Source organism: Sorex araneus, chromosome 8 (genome assembly GCF_027595985.1).
Source record: "Sorex araneus isolate mSorAra2 chromosome 8, mSorAra2.pri, whole genome shotgun sequence".
Taxonomy (NCBI): domain Eukaryota; kingdom Metazoa; phylum Chordata; class Mammalia; order Eulipotyphla; family Soricidae; genus Sorex; species Sorex araneus.
In genome coordinates this window covers 56,392,954-56,410,261 of record NC_073309.1, presented here as the reverse complement: position 1 = coordinate 56,410,261, position 17,308 = coordinate 56,392,954, and the positions used below count along the sequence as shown (strand labels likewise).

Here is a 17,308-nt window from a genome sequence, read left to right as displayed (position 1 = left end):
ACACGAAGCAGTTTGTGGGCATAACTGCCAGGTGCGTGGAAGCAAAGGAGATGGGGGAAGATACCCATTTCCGACTCCGTGTGAGCCTGGAGAAGCAGTTTCAGTCATAAAACCCACTTACCTTGGTTTTTCAGTGGATTCATTCTCATGTGTCAGGGGCTCGTCCTGAGCTAGTAAAGATCAGCTGTGAGCATGGCAGCGATTATGGGTTCTGGAATTTGTGGCTGCCAGGGTTCTATTGGGGCAGCAAAGGGACTCACCCACACACAACCCTCTGATGTACCCCAGATGAAGTAAGCCTGGCGCCCGATGAGGAGGCATCTCCATACAATCTTGATTATTTGAGCTTTATGGCATAATTTTAAGTGTGAGGAGAGAAAAGTTTCATGTCTTCTTTTTTCTAGGATCGTTTTGGCCATTCAGGAATCTTATTATTCCACATAAGTTTTAAGAGTATCATGTTTGGTCCTTTATCTACTTTCAGCACACATCTCCCATCCAGACCAATTCCTCCAACCATCATTTTCTTAGTGATCCCTTCTCTATTCCAGCTGTTCTCTCCCCGCCCACTCGTAAGGCGGGATTTTAACTATGGAGCAATCTTTCTGACCCTTCTATCTACTGTCCTTGGGTGTCGGTCTTGTATTATGTTATTTTATACTCCACAAATGAATGCAATCCTTCTATATCTGTCTCTCTCTTTCTGACTCATTTCACATAGCATGACACTCTCCATGTCTATCTACTTATAGGCAAATTTCATGACTTCATCTCTCCTAACAGCTGCATAGTATTCCATTGTGTAGATGTACCAAAGTTTCTTTAACCAATCGTCTGTGCTTGGACACTTGGGTTGTTTCCAGATTTTGGCTATTGTGAACAGTGCTGCAACAAACATATAAGTACAGATGTCATTTCTACTGTGCTTTTTTTTCAGCCTTGATATATATTCCCAAAAGTGGTATTGCAGGGTCATATGGAATCTCAATTTCTAGTTTTTGATGGACTGTCCATATTGTTTTCCAGAAAGGCTAGACCAGTCGGCATTCCCACCAACAGTGAAAGAGCATCCCTTTTCCACCACATCCATGCCAGCACTGGTTGCTTTTGTTCTTTTGAAAGTGTGCCAATCTCTATGGTGTGAGATTATATCTTATTGTTGTTTTGATTTGCATCTCCCTGATGATTAGTGATGTGGAGCATTTTTTCATGTACCTTTTGGCCATTTGTATTTCTTTTTTGAGGAAGCTTCTGTTCATTTCTTCTCCCCATTTTTGATGGGGTTAGAGGCTATTTCCTTGTACAATTCTACTAGTGTCTTGTATATCCTGGATATTAATCTCTTATCATATGAGTATTGGGTAAATATTCTTTCCCATTCTGTGGGCTCTCTCTGTATTTGGGTCATTGTTTCTTTTTTTTTTTTTTTGCTTTTTGGGTCACACCTGGCAATGCACAGGGGTCACTCCTGGTTCTACACTCAGGAATTACTCCTGGCGGTGCTCAGAGGACCATATGGGATGCTGGGAATCGAACCCGGGTCGGCCGCGTGCAAGGCAAATGCCCTACCCACTGTGCTATTGCTACCCACTCCAGCCCCCAAAGGGTCATTGTTTCTTTTGAAGTGCACACGCTTCTTAGTTTGATGTAGTCCCATTTGTTTATATTTGCTTCCACCAAGTACCAATCTTAAGGCCTTGAGCAGAAACAACCACAAAGTATCAGCCCCAAAGAGCGGGTGGCCCTGAGCTGCCTCAGCCCCATCTTCCCCAGGGCCTCTGCAGAACATCAGCACAAATTTTGTGCTGCAAATGACCTCCAGAAATGACCTCATCTCTAAGTCCATAGGAGCTGGGGCAGTTTCTGAGGTCCTCATTCTAGCCTCTCATTGTCAATACTGGCCACTCAGCACAGAGCCAAGAAGAAGGGGAGGAAAGTGAGGTTATATCCCATTGAGAGTGAGAGCTGCTACTTCTGACCTGCAATGGAGACAGTTCCTTCACCTGGGTTTGGGTACGAGCAAAATCCCAGCTCAGAGTCTTTTACAGGGAAGCTCTGTTGAGCCACCATCTGCGCTGTCGCCTTCTATCACCTGCCAGGCCACATGCTGCTCTCCCAGGACAAAGACCAGGAATGAGAGAGACAAAACATCTTCACCAGAACACCTGTGGCGACCACGTGTGGCTTCTCAACCATGAACTCAGCCAACCCTCATTTTGTGGTGACAGTCAGATTGTGCATCAGTTCCCGAGGCATAGAAGCAACAGCGGAATCTTTTTTTTTTTTCTGTTTGGATTACACCCGGCGATGCACAGGGGTTACTCCTGGCTTCGCACTCAGGAATTACTCCTGACGGTGCTCAGGGGACCAAATGGGACGCTGGGAATTGAACCCGTGTCGACCGCGTGCAAAGCAAACGCCCTACCCCCTGTGCTATCACTCCAGCCCCATAAGTGGAGTCTTAACATAGTCTGGAGATACATCCTGTTACTTGCGTTTTCATAAGTCAGAGCCCTTTTCTTAATGATTGTTGCTATGTTATAAAGCTGATGTTACATGGAGGAAGCTACTACTATGTGGAATGGAGTAAAGGAAGAATAATCATCCCTGCATTAAAAGAGGCACAATAGGCTGAAATGCACTCATGACTTTCCTATAGTTATACCTCTTGAAACTTTCAAACTTACTGAGGTTAAACCCAGATTCATACATGCCCCATTCCTAGCACACTTTATTCACACTAAGCAAACACCTGTTAGATGGAGGAGCACTGTTGACAACGTCCTCCAGAGACAACTCTGCATTCTAACGAGAGAAACTGAGTTCTGGTCAGTCAAACTGTCTTCTGAGTCAGCTTTTTTTTTAAAAAAAATTTAATTTTATTGAATCACCGTGAGACGGTTACAAGCTTTCATGTTTGGGTTACAATCTCACAATGATCAAACACCCATCCTTCCACCAGTGCACATTCCCCACCACCAATATCCCGGGTATACCACCCCTTTCCAAACCTTTCCCTGCTTCCATGGCAGACAATATTCCCCATACTCTCTCTCTACTTTTGGGCATTATAGCTTGCAACACAGACACTGAGAGGTCACTGAGTCAGCTTTAGCCAGCTCTATTCTGCACCAACTGTCTGTTAAACAGAGGGATAATTAAGTCTGCTATGACGGATGTAACGGGTGAGCAGTTTCAGTGGAGTGTTGAAAACAGCAAGCACATTAATGCTATTTCCCACTTCTTCAGGGAGCAGGAACAAGGTCATGTTCTGCACCATCTTCCCTGAATCTGGCACTGTTGTGAAAGATGATTCCATGACAGGAGTGTCTTAGAGACTAAAAGGGCTGCAAACACGTTATGTCTGGAGTTCACGATCAGAATTCTGATACTTTGCTGGGTTTGCTGATGTGATTTTGAACAGATTTTTGGAAGGAATAAGGAGATCGTGAGACATCCTTACTTAGGAAGGGTAACTCAGTCAAGGATGGGACACACGTGGAGGGGAAAGTGACAAAGTTCAGTGGCAGAACCAGGAGATGGAGCAAGAAAAGTGAAAGCGAAGAAAGTGAAGAAGGTGACTGAGGAGTTCTGCAGGAAGAGAGCTCCTCCAACAACTTCAAAGTTTGTTTGGCCACCATGAGCTGATGCCAAATGTCAACTGCAATGCTGCATGAGGTGCCAGAATCAGACTGGGGAGTGCTTGTCTGAGAGGCAGAGGACACCACTGGACCAGCCCAGGTGTAGGGGGAGCCCACAGTCAACCCCACCCCAATGATGGCATTATGAGCCTCCATCCCCATTAGCAATTTCTTCTTTGAACCTCAGTGTTCTAAAAATACCACTGAGGTTGTATGTCTCTGATGAGACAATTGGGACATCAAATGATGTTTCCATCATGTGCTTAGAGGGATGTCAATGTTTTCTCTGTTTTAGGGGCAGGGAGGTGGGTACTTGCGCGTTCCCCTGGAGATCTCTCCGGCCCGCGGAGAGACAACAGTGGAAAGCGCTCCTAATTAGGTGGATTCTGTGAGGGTCCCGATCTGAAATAAGACTAGTGAGGTTAGTAAACAGGGGGCCCAAGATGTCACATACCGATCAAGGGCAACTTTATTAACAGCCATGCTGGTTTTATACTTTTCTTAGCAGGGGGTTGGTACATAAGTTGTCAATCATCAGGGAAGTGTCTTCTCAGACCAAATAAGGAAAGGTTCGGGGCGTACTTTGGTGGGCTTACAACATTCTCCAAGAGTAGGTTGAGAAATAGTGGGGAGAGGAAGGCAAGGGTTTATCTGGCAGGAGCATCTGTCAGGAGGAATGCACAAGGCTTTTAGTGTAAAGGAAGGCACTTTACTTTACAGGCTTTTTGAGGTCTCTTAGTTAACTGCCCTGGGCTACTCTTACCTCTTGAGTTTGTCTATTTCCTTTGTCACAAGGGCACCTTTGCCTCAGGTCATGCAAAGCTGGTAATGGAATTTTCCGGTTTGTCCAGGGTAAAGGTTTCGGGGTCCTCTTTTGTTCAGGGTCCTGAGCAGTCCCCAACAGGTACTGGGCCACACCAGTTGTTGCTCAGGGCTTACATATGGCTCTGCATTCAGGGATCACTCCCTGCACTGCTCAGAGGCTCCATTTGTGCTGTAGAGCATGGAGGATTAAAACAGTCATCTCTGTGCACATGCAAAACAGCCACCTATAAGCCCTAAGTTATAAGCCCTGTCCCAGGTATCAGATTGTTGTCATCCATCCCCCTGACATTCATAACATTATTATGAAAAATATACCTAGAATATAAATCCAGATAAAAATTTATAATAACCGTAGAGGAATCTTTTAATTTATTTTTGAAGGGCCACACCAAGTGGCATTCAGGGCTTACTCCTGGCTTTTTACTCAGGGATCACTCCTTCTAGGCTTGGGGCTCCCTCTGTACTATCTCTATACCATCTTTCCTGTCACTGTGAGGAATATTTTTTAGAAGAGCACTTTTGCCAATTCAGTTTACAGCATTATCCTCAATTCCTACACATTAAATTTTTGGGGTATTTTTCAAGAGCCAAAAAATAAAAAATCTGATTTTATTGAATTTAGCATTTCACAAAACCTTGAATTTATTATAAAAATTGAAACAGAAGCAAGAGCTGCTCTCCAAATTATCATGAGGCTGAATGATTATATGAGCACAGAGATTTAGTAATAACAATTAAAAGAATCAAGGTTATGATCTCTTGAACAAAACTTATCTCACAAATATATAACATCATTTTAGGAAACAGAAAATGTCCCACAGACTTGGGCAAGGCAAGCGTCTTGTGTCTTAATGCATTCAGGCTCATTGTTTTACCACTTTGTCTCTCCAAACATTATTTGTCTCATTACAGATGGACATGCCCTAAGAGCTGGCTTGTTAGTCAGGGTCCAGAAGTTTGTCCTGCTGGGTTTGTCCACAACACAAGACATAAGTAATGTACTCTTTAGGGTTTTTCTGGTGCTCTACCTGCTGATGCTCCTGGAGAACATGCTCATCATCTACCTCACCCGCAGACACAGCGAGCTCCACAAGCCCATATACTGCTTCCTGAGCAACCTCAGCTGCCTGGAGATGGCCTAAGTATCTGTGACCCCTTCACTTCCTGCATGACCCAACTCTTCTTCTTCATCTCTCTCATCAGCTCCAAATGCTCTCTGGCTTATGACTGCTACATGGCCATCTGTCTCCCACTGTGCTACCCATTGCTTATGCGACCCCAGGTCTGCCTGGGCCTGGCCCTGTCCTCATGGCTCAGCGGACTACTTTTGTCGGTGATTAAGACATCGTGCATTGCCAGCTTGTCCTACTGCAGCCCCATTGTCCTCAACCACTTCTTCTGTGACGTGTCCCCTCTGCTCAACCTGTCCTGCACCCCTGTTGCCCTTATAGAGCGGGTGGACTTCATCTTGGCCATTGTCATCTTCTGTGGGTCTCGTGGTCATCACCTCCTATGTGGCCATTGTCAAGGCTTCCTGCTGCAAAGCTCTATTCACCTGGTAGCGGTGGGCATTATCTACTCAGCCATCATCTTCATCTACATCCAGTCTAGCCACATAGAGGCCATGGACCTCAACAAGGTGCTGTTGGTCATCTATTCAGTGGTCACATCTTTTTGCAACCCCATCAACAGTATGTCAAGCTCTTCAATGCCATCTACCTGGAGTCAAGTATTGTTACAAATTCGGCACCTTCTCCTGGGGTGCTGGTGGTTCTCTCTGCTCCACGGTTCCAAGTCCTGTGGCCTCACACTGGCGACCGACGCAAAAGTGTCCTGCCAGGACTCTGCATGCCTAACAATACGATCTCAGGTCCCAACCTGGTTTTGTAAGAGCTTTTCCATGCAAAGCATAGTCTCAATTTCAGATGCTTTCACAATGACCTGGGTGCCCCATTGTAGATTACTCATTTTGTCCGTACCTTGGTGCACAATTGAGGGAACATGGTTATTTGTGTGTGTATTTATAATTCTGCACACAAGTGCACATCTAAATGGTGACATCATTTCTTACTTGTGAATTTTGAAAAATAGAAACAATTTCAGAAAACCAGTGGAAATGAAGGGTATAAAACTAGCATGTTTGGAATGGAGATAGGTAGTTGAATTCCCAGCTTGGTCCCTTGAATATTGCTGGGTAAATCAAGGCATCAGCACCACATGGTCCAAGAAGCACTACACCCTTGGGTAGCATTGAACCGCTGGTAGGGTTGGCTGAAAATTACCAGTGGATGGTGGGTGTCCTGGGTCTACAGTGGTGGGAACCCCACTGGGAGCACAACATAAAATGGGGTGAGACCAGGTGAGATGGTTAATCAACCATTGTTTAATATGCAAAAGTTTCGTGTTCCTACTGACCACTCAATTCTGGTTTATTGTGTCATAGAGATTCATTCCTAAACCTAGGGAAAGACGAGCATGCAGGAGTGCTTGTACTAGCCAAACCTGGAAAACTCATATACCCAGGACTAAAGAACTTGTACACAACATTGTTTATTCCTTGGATTTCAGACCATTTGTACCCCCAATGGTACAAATGGGGGTACCATCAGCCCCAAATGGGGGTACCATCATTGTGCTTCCATCAGCCATCCCTCTGATTCAGCATCAAGCTCTCCAGAATTCAAACGACGGACAGGAGAAAAATGTGCAGGCACTTGGCTTCAGCTCGTAGGTTTCTCGCCTGTGTCAGAGCAAAGCAGTTCACAGGCTGCAGAGAGAGCTGACGTCAACAGGATGGCTGGGCCGCCCACCCTGGGGCAGGGCTGGTCACATCTCTATCGACTTCTGGTATGTGGAGTTGCAATCTGTGTCCTGGGGCTCCTGGAGCAGAGAATTACTCCTCACTTAGTCTTGCCATGGATGCGCCAAAACGGGCTCCTGGGAGAGAAGCCCAAAGGCACAGACATGGCCTGGAGCCACACAGACTTTGTGTCCCCTCCTCTATTTCCAGCACCCACCCAAGCCACCTACCCCTCAGGACGGCTCTGGGGTTTAAAGGACCGTCCTGACACTAGCTGGAAGCACTGAGTATCAGAGTCAGCAGGAGGGCGGCCACGGCTGAGTCTGGAATGGGGCGTTGTGCTCAAGGCGCCGGGCGGAAGCAAGTCTGTGCCCTGCAGCCTCTGCTGCTCAGTCGGGGCCTGTGTCTCCTCAACTGAGAGGTGAGAGCAAGGTCTCCGGGCACGGAGAAGCGGGGTCAGAGTGTTATTGGGGTTGTGCTTCCATAGCCAGCCCAGGCCGGGGAAACAAAGAAAAGGTAGGATGGTGGGATATTCAGGGGGGAGATCGGGTGGGAGATCCAGGTGGGAAACCCAGACTGGAGATTTGGGCAGGCGGACAGTGGGAGATCTCGGTGAAAGATCACCAGGCTGGAGAGCTGGTGAGAGATCCCGGCAGGAAATCCAGGTGGAGGGGCCCAGGACTCCTCCTGGCATGGGTGGCTGTGAGGGAGATTATGAACTCCAGGATCTGGGTTGTGCCAGCCCAGGACAATCCGAGCAGTGGCCAAAGAGGCACCCGGAGAGCAGTGGGCAGTGAGTCCCCCTGCCCCACCATGGCAGAATGTGTTGTGGGGGACACAGGCCCAGGGCATGGGACGGGACTCTGTGGGTTGTGTGAAAAGGCTCGAGGGTCTTTTTCCGGGACCCAGTTGTCTCAGGGGAAGCAGACTAGACAGAAACTGCTGTTGTTCACTCTTATTCGTGCAGGAAGAGAGAGGAACCTGCTGGGGACAAGCAGTGAGAGCAGGTGGCAGGAGACAGGAGTAAGGGACAGGCAGTGGAGTACAGGGCGTGGGGATAGGCAATGAGGCACAGGCAGTGGGAACAGTCCATGGGGCACAGGACAGTGGGGATAGGCAGTGGCCCTAGTCAAGGGTGCCCGGGAGCCTGTCTCCAATTGCAGCAGCCAGATTGTAACAGCCTCAGCCTGACATTTGTATCCCCTCATCTGGGGAGCCCCAGGGCACCATAGTTCTTAGCAGATTTGGCATTAGTCCTGAGCAAAGAGCCCCTCTTCCCTGCACCCCACTTCTCAGGAAGCCGAGAATGCTCCAGAAACTTCAGGAAGATGCTCGGGCTTTACCTCAATGGGGTTCTCTCATCATTTCTGAAACAGGGAGGAATACGTGCCTCAGAGCCTCTTTCTAGAAGGACCCATGTGGGAGTAGCTTCTCCGGCCAAGGGGAAGGAGACCAGCCACAGCAAGAAACATGGATTCAGATTCTTTCTTTGCATGTTCTGTTCCAGCACCTGGTTTCAGCAGTGTTCCAAACCCATGGGTTTGCCTGCCTGCACTGTCCCAAGCCCGCTGTCACCCACCCTTCCCTGGTTTGGGACCATAACCAATGGTGCTCAGGGCTCACTCCTGGCTCTGTACTCAGGGATCACTTCTGATGGGTTTTGGGAGACATTATGAGGTGTTGAGGATCAAAGCCAGACCAGCTGAGTGTAAGGCAAAGCCCAGCAAACTCTTTATTTAGTTGTTATAGTTTGGGTTGCATGTTTACAATATTATTAATGCTTATGATTTTAGTATGTGACAATTCTCTACTTTACGTTTAGCTAATGAGCTTATTAAGTTCATTATATAAGATGGACTTCTTTTTGTTTTATAGATTTTTTTATTGAATCACTGTGAGATAGACACTTCCAAAGGTGTTCATGATTAAGTTTCATTCAGTGTTCAACACTCATCCCTCCACCAGTGTACATTTCCCACACCAGGGTCCCAAGTTTCCCTCCCATCCCCCCCTCTTACTTTCTGTCTTTTTCTCTCTCTCTGAGATAAATTTCTTTTCTTTCTTTCTTTCTTTCTTTCTTTCTTTCTTTCTTTCTTTCTTTCTTTCTTTCTTTCTTTCTTTCTTTCTTTCTTTCTTTCTTTCTTTCTTTCTTTCTTTCTTTCTTTCTTTCTTTCCTTCTTTCTTTTTTGCTTTTTGGGTCACATCTGGCGGTGCACAAGGGTTACTCCTGGCTCTGCACTCAGGAATCACCCCTGACGGTGCCCAGGGGACCAAATGCGATGCTGGGAATCGAACTCAGTTCGGCCGCGTGCAAGGCAAACGCCCTACCCGCTGTGCTATCGCTCCATCCCCCCTGAGATGAATTTCTTAAGTGCACCTGCATGATGAATTTTAACACACATAGAAAGTATTTTGATAAATGTTTTTATAGAGAATGAACAGATGCGGCAAAACCATGGAACATGGAATTGGGCGGAAAACAGTAAAGCAGCAGCTCCTATAGCAGGAACCCACATACAAACAGGAAGCTTATCCCCGAGCCCTCAGGACTTCCCCAAGTCCCTTCCCCTAAGGAGGAAATCTTGAAGGAGAGCTGGTGGTATTCTCCTATTTTGTTTTTTGTTTTTGTTTTGGGGCCACACTGGGTAGTGCTCAAGACTTACTCCTGGCTCTGCACTCAGGGGTCACTTCTGACTGACTCGGGGGACCATATGGGATATCAGAGATGGAACCTGGATCAGCCATGTGCAAGGCAAGTGTTGTGCCCACTGTTCTATGGCTCCAGTCCGAGCTATTTACATTTTCCCTATAACTATGTCCCTAAATAGTAGGATTTATAAACCTTTTTCAGTTTTATTTCATATCAATGGAACCATAACTGTTTGTAAACTTATCAAAATACATTTCTTCACTCAACATCTGCTTCTAAGAAGGATTTCAGGATAGTGTTGAGTGCTGTGAAGATCCATTCACTGACTTACGGGGTAGCTTTTACAGAGGGTTCACATTCATTTTCTCTTTACCATTCTCTTAGGAGCTACTAATCTGCTCTCCTTGCACTCCCTTTACTTATCAGCTCCACGCCCCTCACTTACCAGTGAGGATGTGGTGTTTCTTGCTTGCTTTCCTAGCAGATTAGCTTTGCTCTGATCATAACTCTACATAGACACTGAACTTTCCTCCTAAAGTTTACTAGAGAACATCAGGCTGTTTTCTGATTAGTCTGCCCATTCAGACCCCCAGTGGATATTCCTGTTATTAGATAACCAAGTATGAAATGTGTCTTATTCTGCTTCTAATGCCGGTTATCTTGATTCCTGGCTCATGTTTAGAATAATTTATGACTTTTTATGTGATTCTACGCATTCTTTTTGCCCATTTTCCTATCCCATGCATTAGTTAGCCAGTGTCCTGTGTAGCTGTGTAGAGAACTAATTGCATCTAGATATTGCAGGTACACTTTTCCAGTTTGTGGTTTAAAAAGAGTTTTCTTTGGTGATCAGAATGGTTTGAAGTAGGCAGGTTGGTTAGGAAAGCTCACCTGCCTCCCGCCGAGACACACACACACACATCATGGCAATGAAATTTCTGGGAAGTAATAAAGCCACCAGTTCTAAATTTGACCCACTTTGTAGATACAGAAAACAAGACCTGATAAAGCCTTCTCCAGCAGCAGCTCCTGAGGAGACTGGCCCTCCCTAGAACCCTCAATTCTTTTTTTTTTTGGCTTTTTTTGGGTCACACCCGATGATGCTCAGGGGTTACTCCTGGTGGTGCTCAGGAGACCATATGTGATGGTATGCTGGGGATCAAATACTTATCGACCACACACAAGGCAAATGAAGTCCTCTTGCTGGACTATCACTCTGGCCCACAATTCCTTCATTTAATCTGACTCATTTAATCTGAATAGGCCAGAGAAGCCTAGACCCATCCTCCAAGAAAAAGATCCAGTAGGAACAAAGGAGTTTCAAAGAAGAACACTTGCAACTCTACCCCCTTGGAAACAACCCTCGCAATGGACTTTTACCTAGCCAGAAAGCCTCATGTGGGGCAGCTTGAGAAAACCCTTAAAAGCCACCTTAAACAAAGGAAGGGTACATGTATACTGCCCGAACTCATTTACTGCTTGTGTCCACGTGGCCGAGCACGTGGTGCCCGAGCACATGTGTCGCCTACATCTCCCCTCTTGAGATGTGTACTTTCATGCTTCCATACCTAATGATGCAGTGTGAGTAGGGGCTCTCTCTGCACTTGGAGAAGCCCAAGTTCTCTCTTAAGTGAATTACTCTACTCTCACTTTCCCCTTCTCCTTCCCCTCCTAAGACCCTCCAAATAAAATCTGTATTTATTTCACTGCTTGTCTACTCCTGAAATTGTTTTCTGCAAAGCAAGGCAAGAACTTGTAACCCTGGGTCTCAGGGTTGCAGAGGCAGGTCAGGAGAAAGTGATCGCCTCTCTCCTCCCCACCTCACATAAGTCACCCATGGGGGCCCACTGACTTCAATTTCAGATAATTCAATGTTTTTTAATTTTGTAGTTAACATGTTTCAAAATTAATTTTTAGTATTTTATTACTTTCTATATCTTCAGGACCATAATAAGCATGTACATCTCTTCTGTTTTCTGAATTGGCAGATTGGCACTCCCTGTTTATGTTTTTAACCTGAAATAGAACTCTTTCCTCTGCATCCAGTCAGCTGTAAGGCTCCATGTTTTTGTCTTTGTGTGGATGAATTGAACTATTGCAGATAACGAGGTGACAGTACCAGGGCTGAGCTGCAGACTTCCCCAGCTCCATCGACACCACGTGGCCCCTGCCAAACACCGCCAGGAGCCACCATGGATCACTGAGTGGTATTAGCCTCTGTGTGACCCCAAACACAGAAGGGCACAAAGCCTTTCCCTGTCCTCACTGTGGACCCACTGTGTCCAGCCCGGGAAATCTTGGCTTTATCTGATGTATATTTTAGCTCTGAGACTTAGTTCTTGCCCACAGCTGTGCACTGGCCTCGTTTCAGGCAAGGGCACAAATCTGCTCCCAGCTCACTTGCACCTTCACTTTATTCTTTCCCTTACAGGCCCTCCTGCTTGCTCTGTGCAGTGGCTTCTTCTCGTTGGTCATAAATAACCCCAAAGGTGAGACTCTTCTCCCAGAATTTCCACAGACTGTTGGATGCTCTGTCCTCCGTGCATCTTTCTGAGACCCAAGTCTACATCATTCTGTGCTGGTGGCCTGCTCCTCTCTGCACCCTGGGCTGGCACACGCACTGCCACGTAGCCTGTCCTCAGTGACACAGTCAACACACATGACAGGTAGGAGGCAGAACCAGTCATGTTTATCTAAACACTCAGAAACTCGAGTCCAGACCCCGGTAATCATGAAAAGAGTGGCCCCCTGATTCTGGAGCTCTGTCCTCAGACAAGCTATGGCAGCCTGATAATATGGCTGGTAAAGCCAGTCCTATTGTATAGAAATCATTTGACTCCTTTCTTTGCGGGGAAGGGCGGGCGGCACTCATGCTTCTTGGGATTTACTCCTGCTGGGGTTCCGCAGATCCTATGAGGCATAGGGATCGAACCCAGATTGGGTTTTGCAAGGCTATTCTCTGCCCCCAAATTTCAATTGATCAAAATCCATCAGATTTCATTTGTTTGGAGACAAGGCACAAATAGAAGACAGAGAAAACACCACTGAGTGCTTTTCTCTGGCACATCCTGTAGTTCTCTTCCGGAGAACCTGCTGGCTACCACTATTCTCTAGTAAACCCTGGCAAATCTGTTACACAAATCCAGCCCAGTAGAAGGCATACAGCCCCAAAAGGGGTGGGCAGTATTTGGAACTTCCCTTTACTCAGAGCACAGCAGACCCTGGGAAATTCTTCAGAAAAAGAATTGCAGCCTTGAAAGGGTACTGAGATCAGCTCACCTTATTGATGAGCTTGCTACAATTAGAGGGGTTGGGAAAGGGGGTGGAATTCTGAGGCACACTTGCCCCCAACACACACACTCTTCCCTTTTCTGGAACCTCCCACTCTTCTGACCCATCGCCCGTCCAGCCCATGACTGCAGGCCGGTCCCTTCCCTCGCATCAATGGAGCAATCCTTAGAATGGGCCAACCTGTCTGGAGTCCAGGAGTTCGTCCTGCTGGGACTTTCCTCTGACCAAGGCCCACGGGATGCCCTGTTTGTGGTCTTCCTGGTGCTCTACCTGCTAACGCTCCTGGAGAATCTGCTCATCATCTACCTCACCCACAGACACAGCGAGCTCCACAAGCCCATGTACTTCTTCCTGGGCAACCTCAGCTGTCTGGAGATGAGCTATGTATCTGTGACCATGCCCAGCCTGCTCGCGGGGCTGTGGGCGGGACCCTGCCACATCCCCTTCACTGCATGTATGACCCAACTCTTCTTCTTCATCTCCCTCATCAGCACCAAGTGCTCCCTGCTGGCCTGCATGGCCTATGACCGCTATGTGGCTATCTGCCTTCCACTGCACTACCCACTGCTTATGCGACCCCAGGTCTGCCTGGGCCTAGCCCTTTCCTCGTGGCTCGGTGGGCTGCTAGTGTCGGTGATCAAAACATCATGCATTGCCAGCCTGTCCTACTGTGGCCCCAATGTCCTCAACCACTTCTTCTGTGACGTGTCCCCTCTGCTCAACCTGTCCTGCATCCATGTGACTCTCATAGAGCTGGTGGACTTCATCTCAGCCATTATCATCTTCTGTGGGTCCCTGCTTGTGACCATCGCTTCCTATGTGGCCATCGGCAGGGCCGTGCTCCGCATGACGTCGGCTGCTGCCCGGCACAAAGCCCTGTCCACCTGCGCGTCCCACCTCATTGTGGTGGGCGTCTTCTATTCCGTGGTCCTCTTCATGTACTCCTGGCCCAGCCACCCCAACCCCACAGATCTCATCAAGGTGCTTTCGGTCATCTACACAGTGGTCACACCCAGTTGCAGCCCCATCATCTACTGTCTGCGCAACCAGCAGGTGCGGGCAGCTCTTCGGAACACCTGCACCCCGTGCCCAGTGTCGGTGACCAGGGCTGATGCCTCCCACCTCTTTCATGTCCACAAACAGATCCACGCACTTCAGGAGCCAGTAGAAGTCCAGAGGAAATCTCAGCCATGCCTTGTATGAGGACCATGTTTCAATAAGCGAGGAAATACAAATGCGTCAAGAGAGCATTGATAGAGAGGAAACAAACAGTTGGGAACAGAAAAGTCACTGAGGAATGAGGTGAAGCTGCGCAGTCAGTGACTGTAAGGATGGTGGTTCTTTGGGAAGACAACTGTTCCCTCAGTGTGTCAGTGTGTGTGTGTGAACATCACACAAAGCACATGCTTTTTCACCATGCTGTACAAAGACCCTAACCTGTAACACAAAGCCTATTTTACTGGGAATTGTTGGCAAACATGCCAGTGCCCACTGCAGAAGGGCATGCTGCACTGCTGAACACATGTCCAGGAGACACTGTGGGTGCCTTCTTGTGTGGGTAGTGAAGGCGCAGTAGTGAAGTGTCTGTTCTGAAACATCCACTGAACAATGTCCACCTCTCAAGAGCAAAGTGAAAGGAATAGGTGCATGTATAGGGGCGCTGCCAATCACTGAAGAAGCCCGTGCCCACTAGATGTGTGGGAAATCCCGACACCATCCAGAAAAAACTTACATGCTTGAGTGAGTCTTTGCCTTGACGTTTTCTGTTTTTCTTTTTTTTCTTTTGGTCACACCCGGTGGTGCCCAGAACTTCTTCCTCTGAGCTCAGCACTCACTCCTGGGGCTCAGGGAATCATATGTGGTGTCAGGGTTCAAACCCAGATGGGAAGTGTGCAAGGCAAATGCCCTCCCATTATTTTGCTGCTCCAACACCCTGTCTGGTCTTTCCTTTCCATCATTCCTATTGTCTTGGATCACAATAAAATAAAAGGTTTTATCATCTTCATTTTATTCCACATTGTTTAATTTATTCAAGTTTAAGTAGTTGCTATAGTATCAGCGTTCATGGTGCTGATACATGGAGTGACTGTGACCACCCCAAAGTGCGCACAATCCCCCACCCCTGTCCCTAGGTCCCCTGGGGTCTGGTTTTGTTCCATGACCCTGGGCCTGTCACTATCCATTACTTCACTGTGACATCTCTTGCTCAGCCTCACCTGGGCCACAGGCAGGGAGACCACTGTCTTAGTCCCTCCCTGAGGTCTTAGTTTGCTCTAACGTCGCCCTGCAGCTTCACCCCAACATCTGAACGTCTTCCTCAAGATGAGAAGTGGGAGGGGTGCTTTTGTGGTGATAAAATGAGGCACTGCACCAAGTACCAGTGATGCTGCAGACTGTGAAAATAAAACAAAAGTCTCATCCTTTCTCTCCTTCCTTCCTATTTGGTAGTAGGAGGGAGGGGTCACACCCAGCAGTGTCCAGGGTCTATTCCTACCTCAATGCTGAGGAGTGACCCCTGACAGTGCTCAGGAATCAAACTGAGGAGAGTAGTTCATCCCTTGTACTATCTCTCCAGCCCCTAAAGAAAAATGTTTTTTTTATTTTTTTATAGTATATGACACAGCCACTTGTCTTGCACCTCCCTTATGTGACCTACTGTGCAGTCAGAGGTCACACACCTGTAGCGGGGTATGTGCCAGGCTCCAGTGCTCACACGCTCAGCATGGTGTTTACTTAAAATGAAACCGTTAGAATGATTTCAGGTACTTTCTTTCATCTTCTCCCAAGCCTCACTTTACTTGGCGCCTGCCCTCAGGGCTGTGAAGTACCATGGTTCTCACGTGTGTGGTTGATGGACTGTAGTTCTGAGCCAAAGCTTGTGAGGTTCTGACCATCCCCACTAACCTTCTTGTCACCTTCTTTAAAGAAAAGGTGTGTTCGGCTTCTGGGTTAAGGGAGATGTGGAACAGACCTCAGTCCGCCTGTGGTGTGAAGTGAATCACGTAAGCAAATCCACAGAGCCATAAACCACTGTTTCTCAGAGGCACGTCCCAATACAGCCATGAGTCACTGGACCACATGCAGTGGCTGCACTGCCCAACGCTGTCCACATGGCTTAGTGCAGCTGTGTGGGAGACTGGAGCCCTAGGTGTGTGCCCACGCTGTCAGATATTCGGACAGTCCCCAGTACCAATGAGACCTCTCTCAGACCATGCTGGACACCCCGTGACACACTGGGAACATGTCCCTATCCACAGCGGGGAGGGAAGCTTCATTGCGGCCAGTCACGGTGGCTGGACAGCCTGACTAGCTTTCTTGAAAAAAAAAAAAGACAAAAATCCTGTATTGAGAGACCAGAGAGACAGGACAGTGGATACAGCTGCAAACCTGCTTTTCATCTCCAGCACCACATACAGTCCCCCAAGCTCCATCACAAGTGAGCCCTAAGCACAGAACCACCATGTGTGGCCTATAAACAAAGACAAACCAAAACAGCACACTGACAGAATAAAATGGCTTTCATCACATTCAGGTTTTTTAGGTGTATTGTACATTGCCACCAGAAACATCACAGGATTCATAACTTCTTATAATTTACATCTTTATTATCATTACTCAGATGTGCAGGGCAGGGTTTTGGTCTCCTCTAATGCTTGGCTGTGCCTTGAAGAATCTGCCACACACAGGAGACTTTCTGGATTCCAACTTTGAGTTTTCCAAGTTCAGACTTTTATCAAACCTTCTCCTCTGAAACATCACATTTCCTTTAGAAATATATCAGGCCTCCATGCCCATCTAGAAATACATAGCTATTTTTGTTTTGAAAATACTGTTGCATAATTTCACAGTATGAGGATGCTCTAACTTGCTGAGTCTTTGTCTCCCTGGTGAATACCCAGGGTGGGCTACTAAGGAAGCATGTAAATTAGAACAGCCAGAGCTAGAACTCTACTGCCATGAGTGAAACTGGCCGGGCCCTGTCCAGGCATCTCTACTCTCTGTGGTCACCACTGTGTGGATGTTTCCCAGTCTGGGACAGGAAAAGCATCATTCACTGTGACTCTCATCTTCCCCATGCACCCAGAAAATCCCTGAGTTCTC

The 17,308-nt window shown here is 47.3% G+C and overlaps 1 protein-coding gene and 1 pseudogene across 1 annotated transcript; both read left to right on the top strand.

The window, feature by feature from the left end:
- The first annotated feature begins 3,169 nt into the window (after positions 1-3,169).
- LOC101549496 (olfactory receptor 5-like) lies at positions 3,170-6,629 on the top strand (annotated as a pseudogene).
- Positions 6,630-13,360: 6,731 nt separating this feature from the next.
- Positions 13,361-14,410, top strand: LOC101549759 (olfactory receptor 5-like). Its single transcript, XM_004616987.2, has one exon. The coding sequence runs from the start codon at positions 13,361-13,363 to the stop codon at positions 14,408-14,410; it is 1,050 nt and encodes a 349-aa protein (XP_004617044.2).
- The last annotated feature ends 2,898 nt before the right edge of the window (positions 14,411-17,308 follow it).

Coding starts and splice junctions, on each gene's coding strand:
- LOC101549759 (XM_004616987.2), top strand. CDS start 13,361: ATGGAGCAATCCTTAGAATGGGCCAACCTGTCTGGAGTCCAGGAGTTC.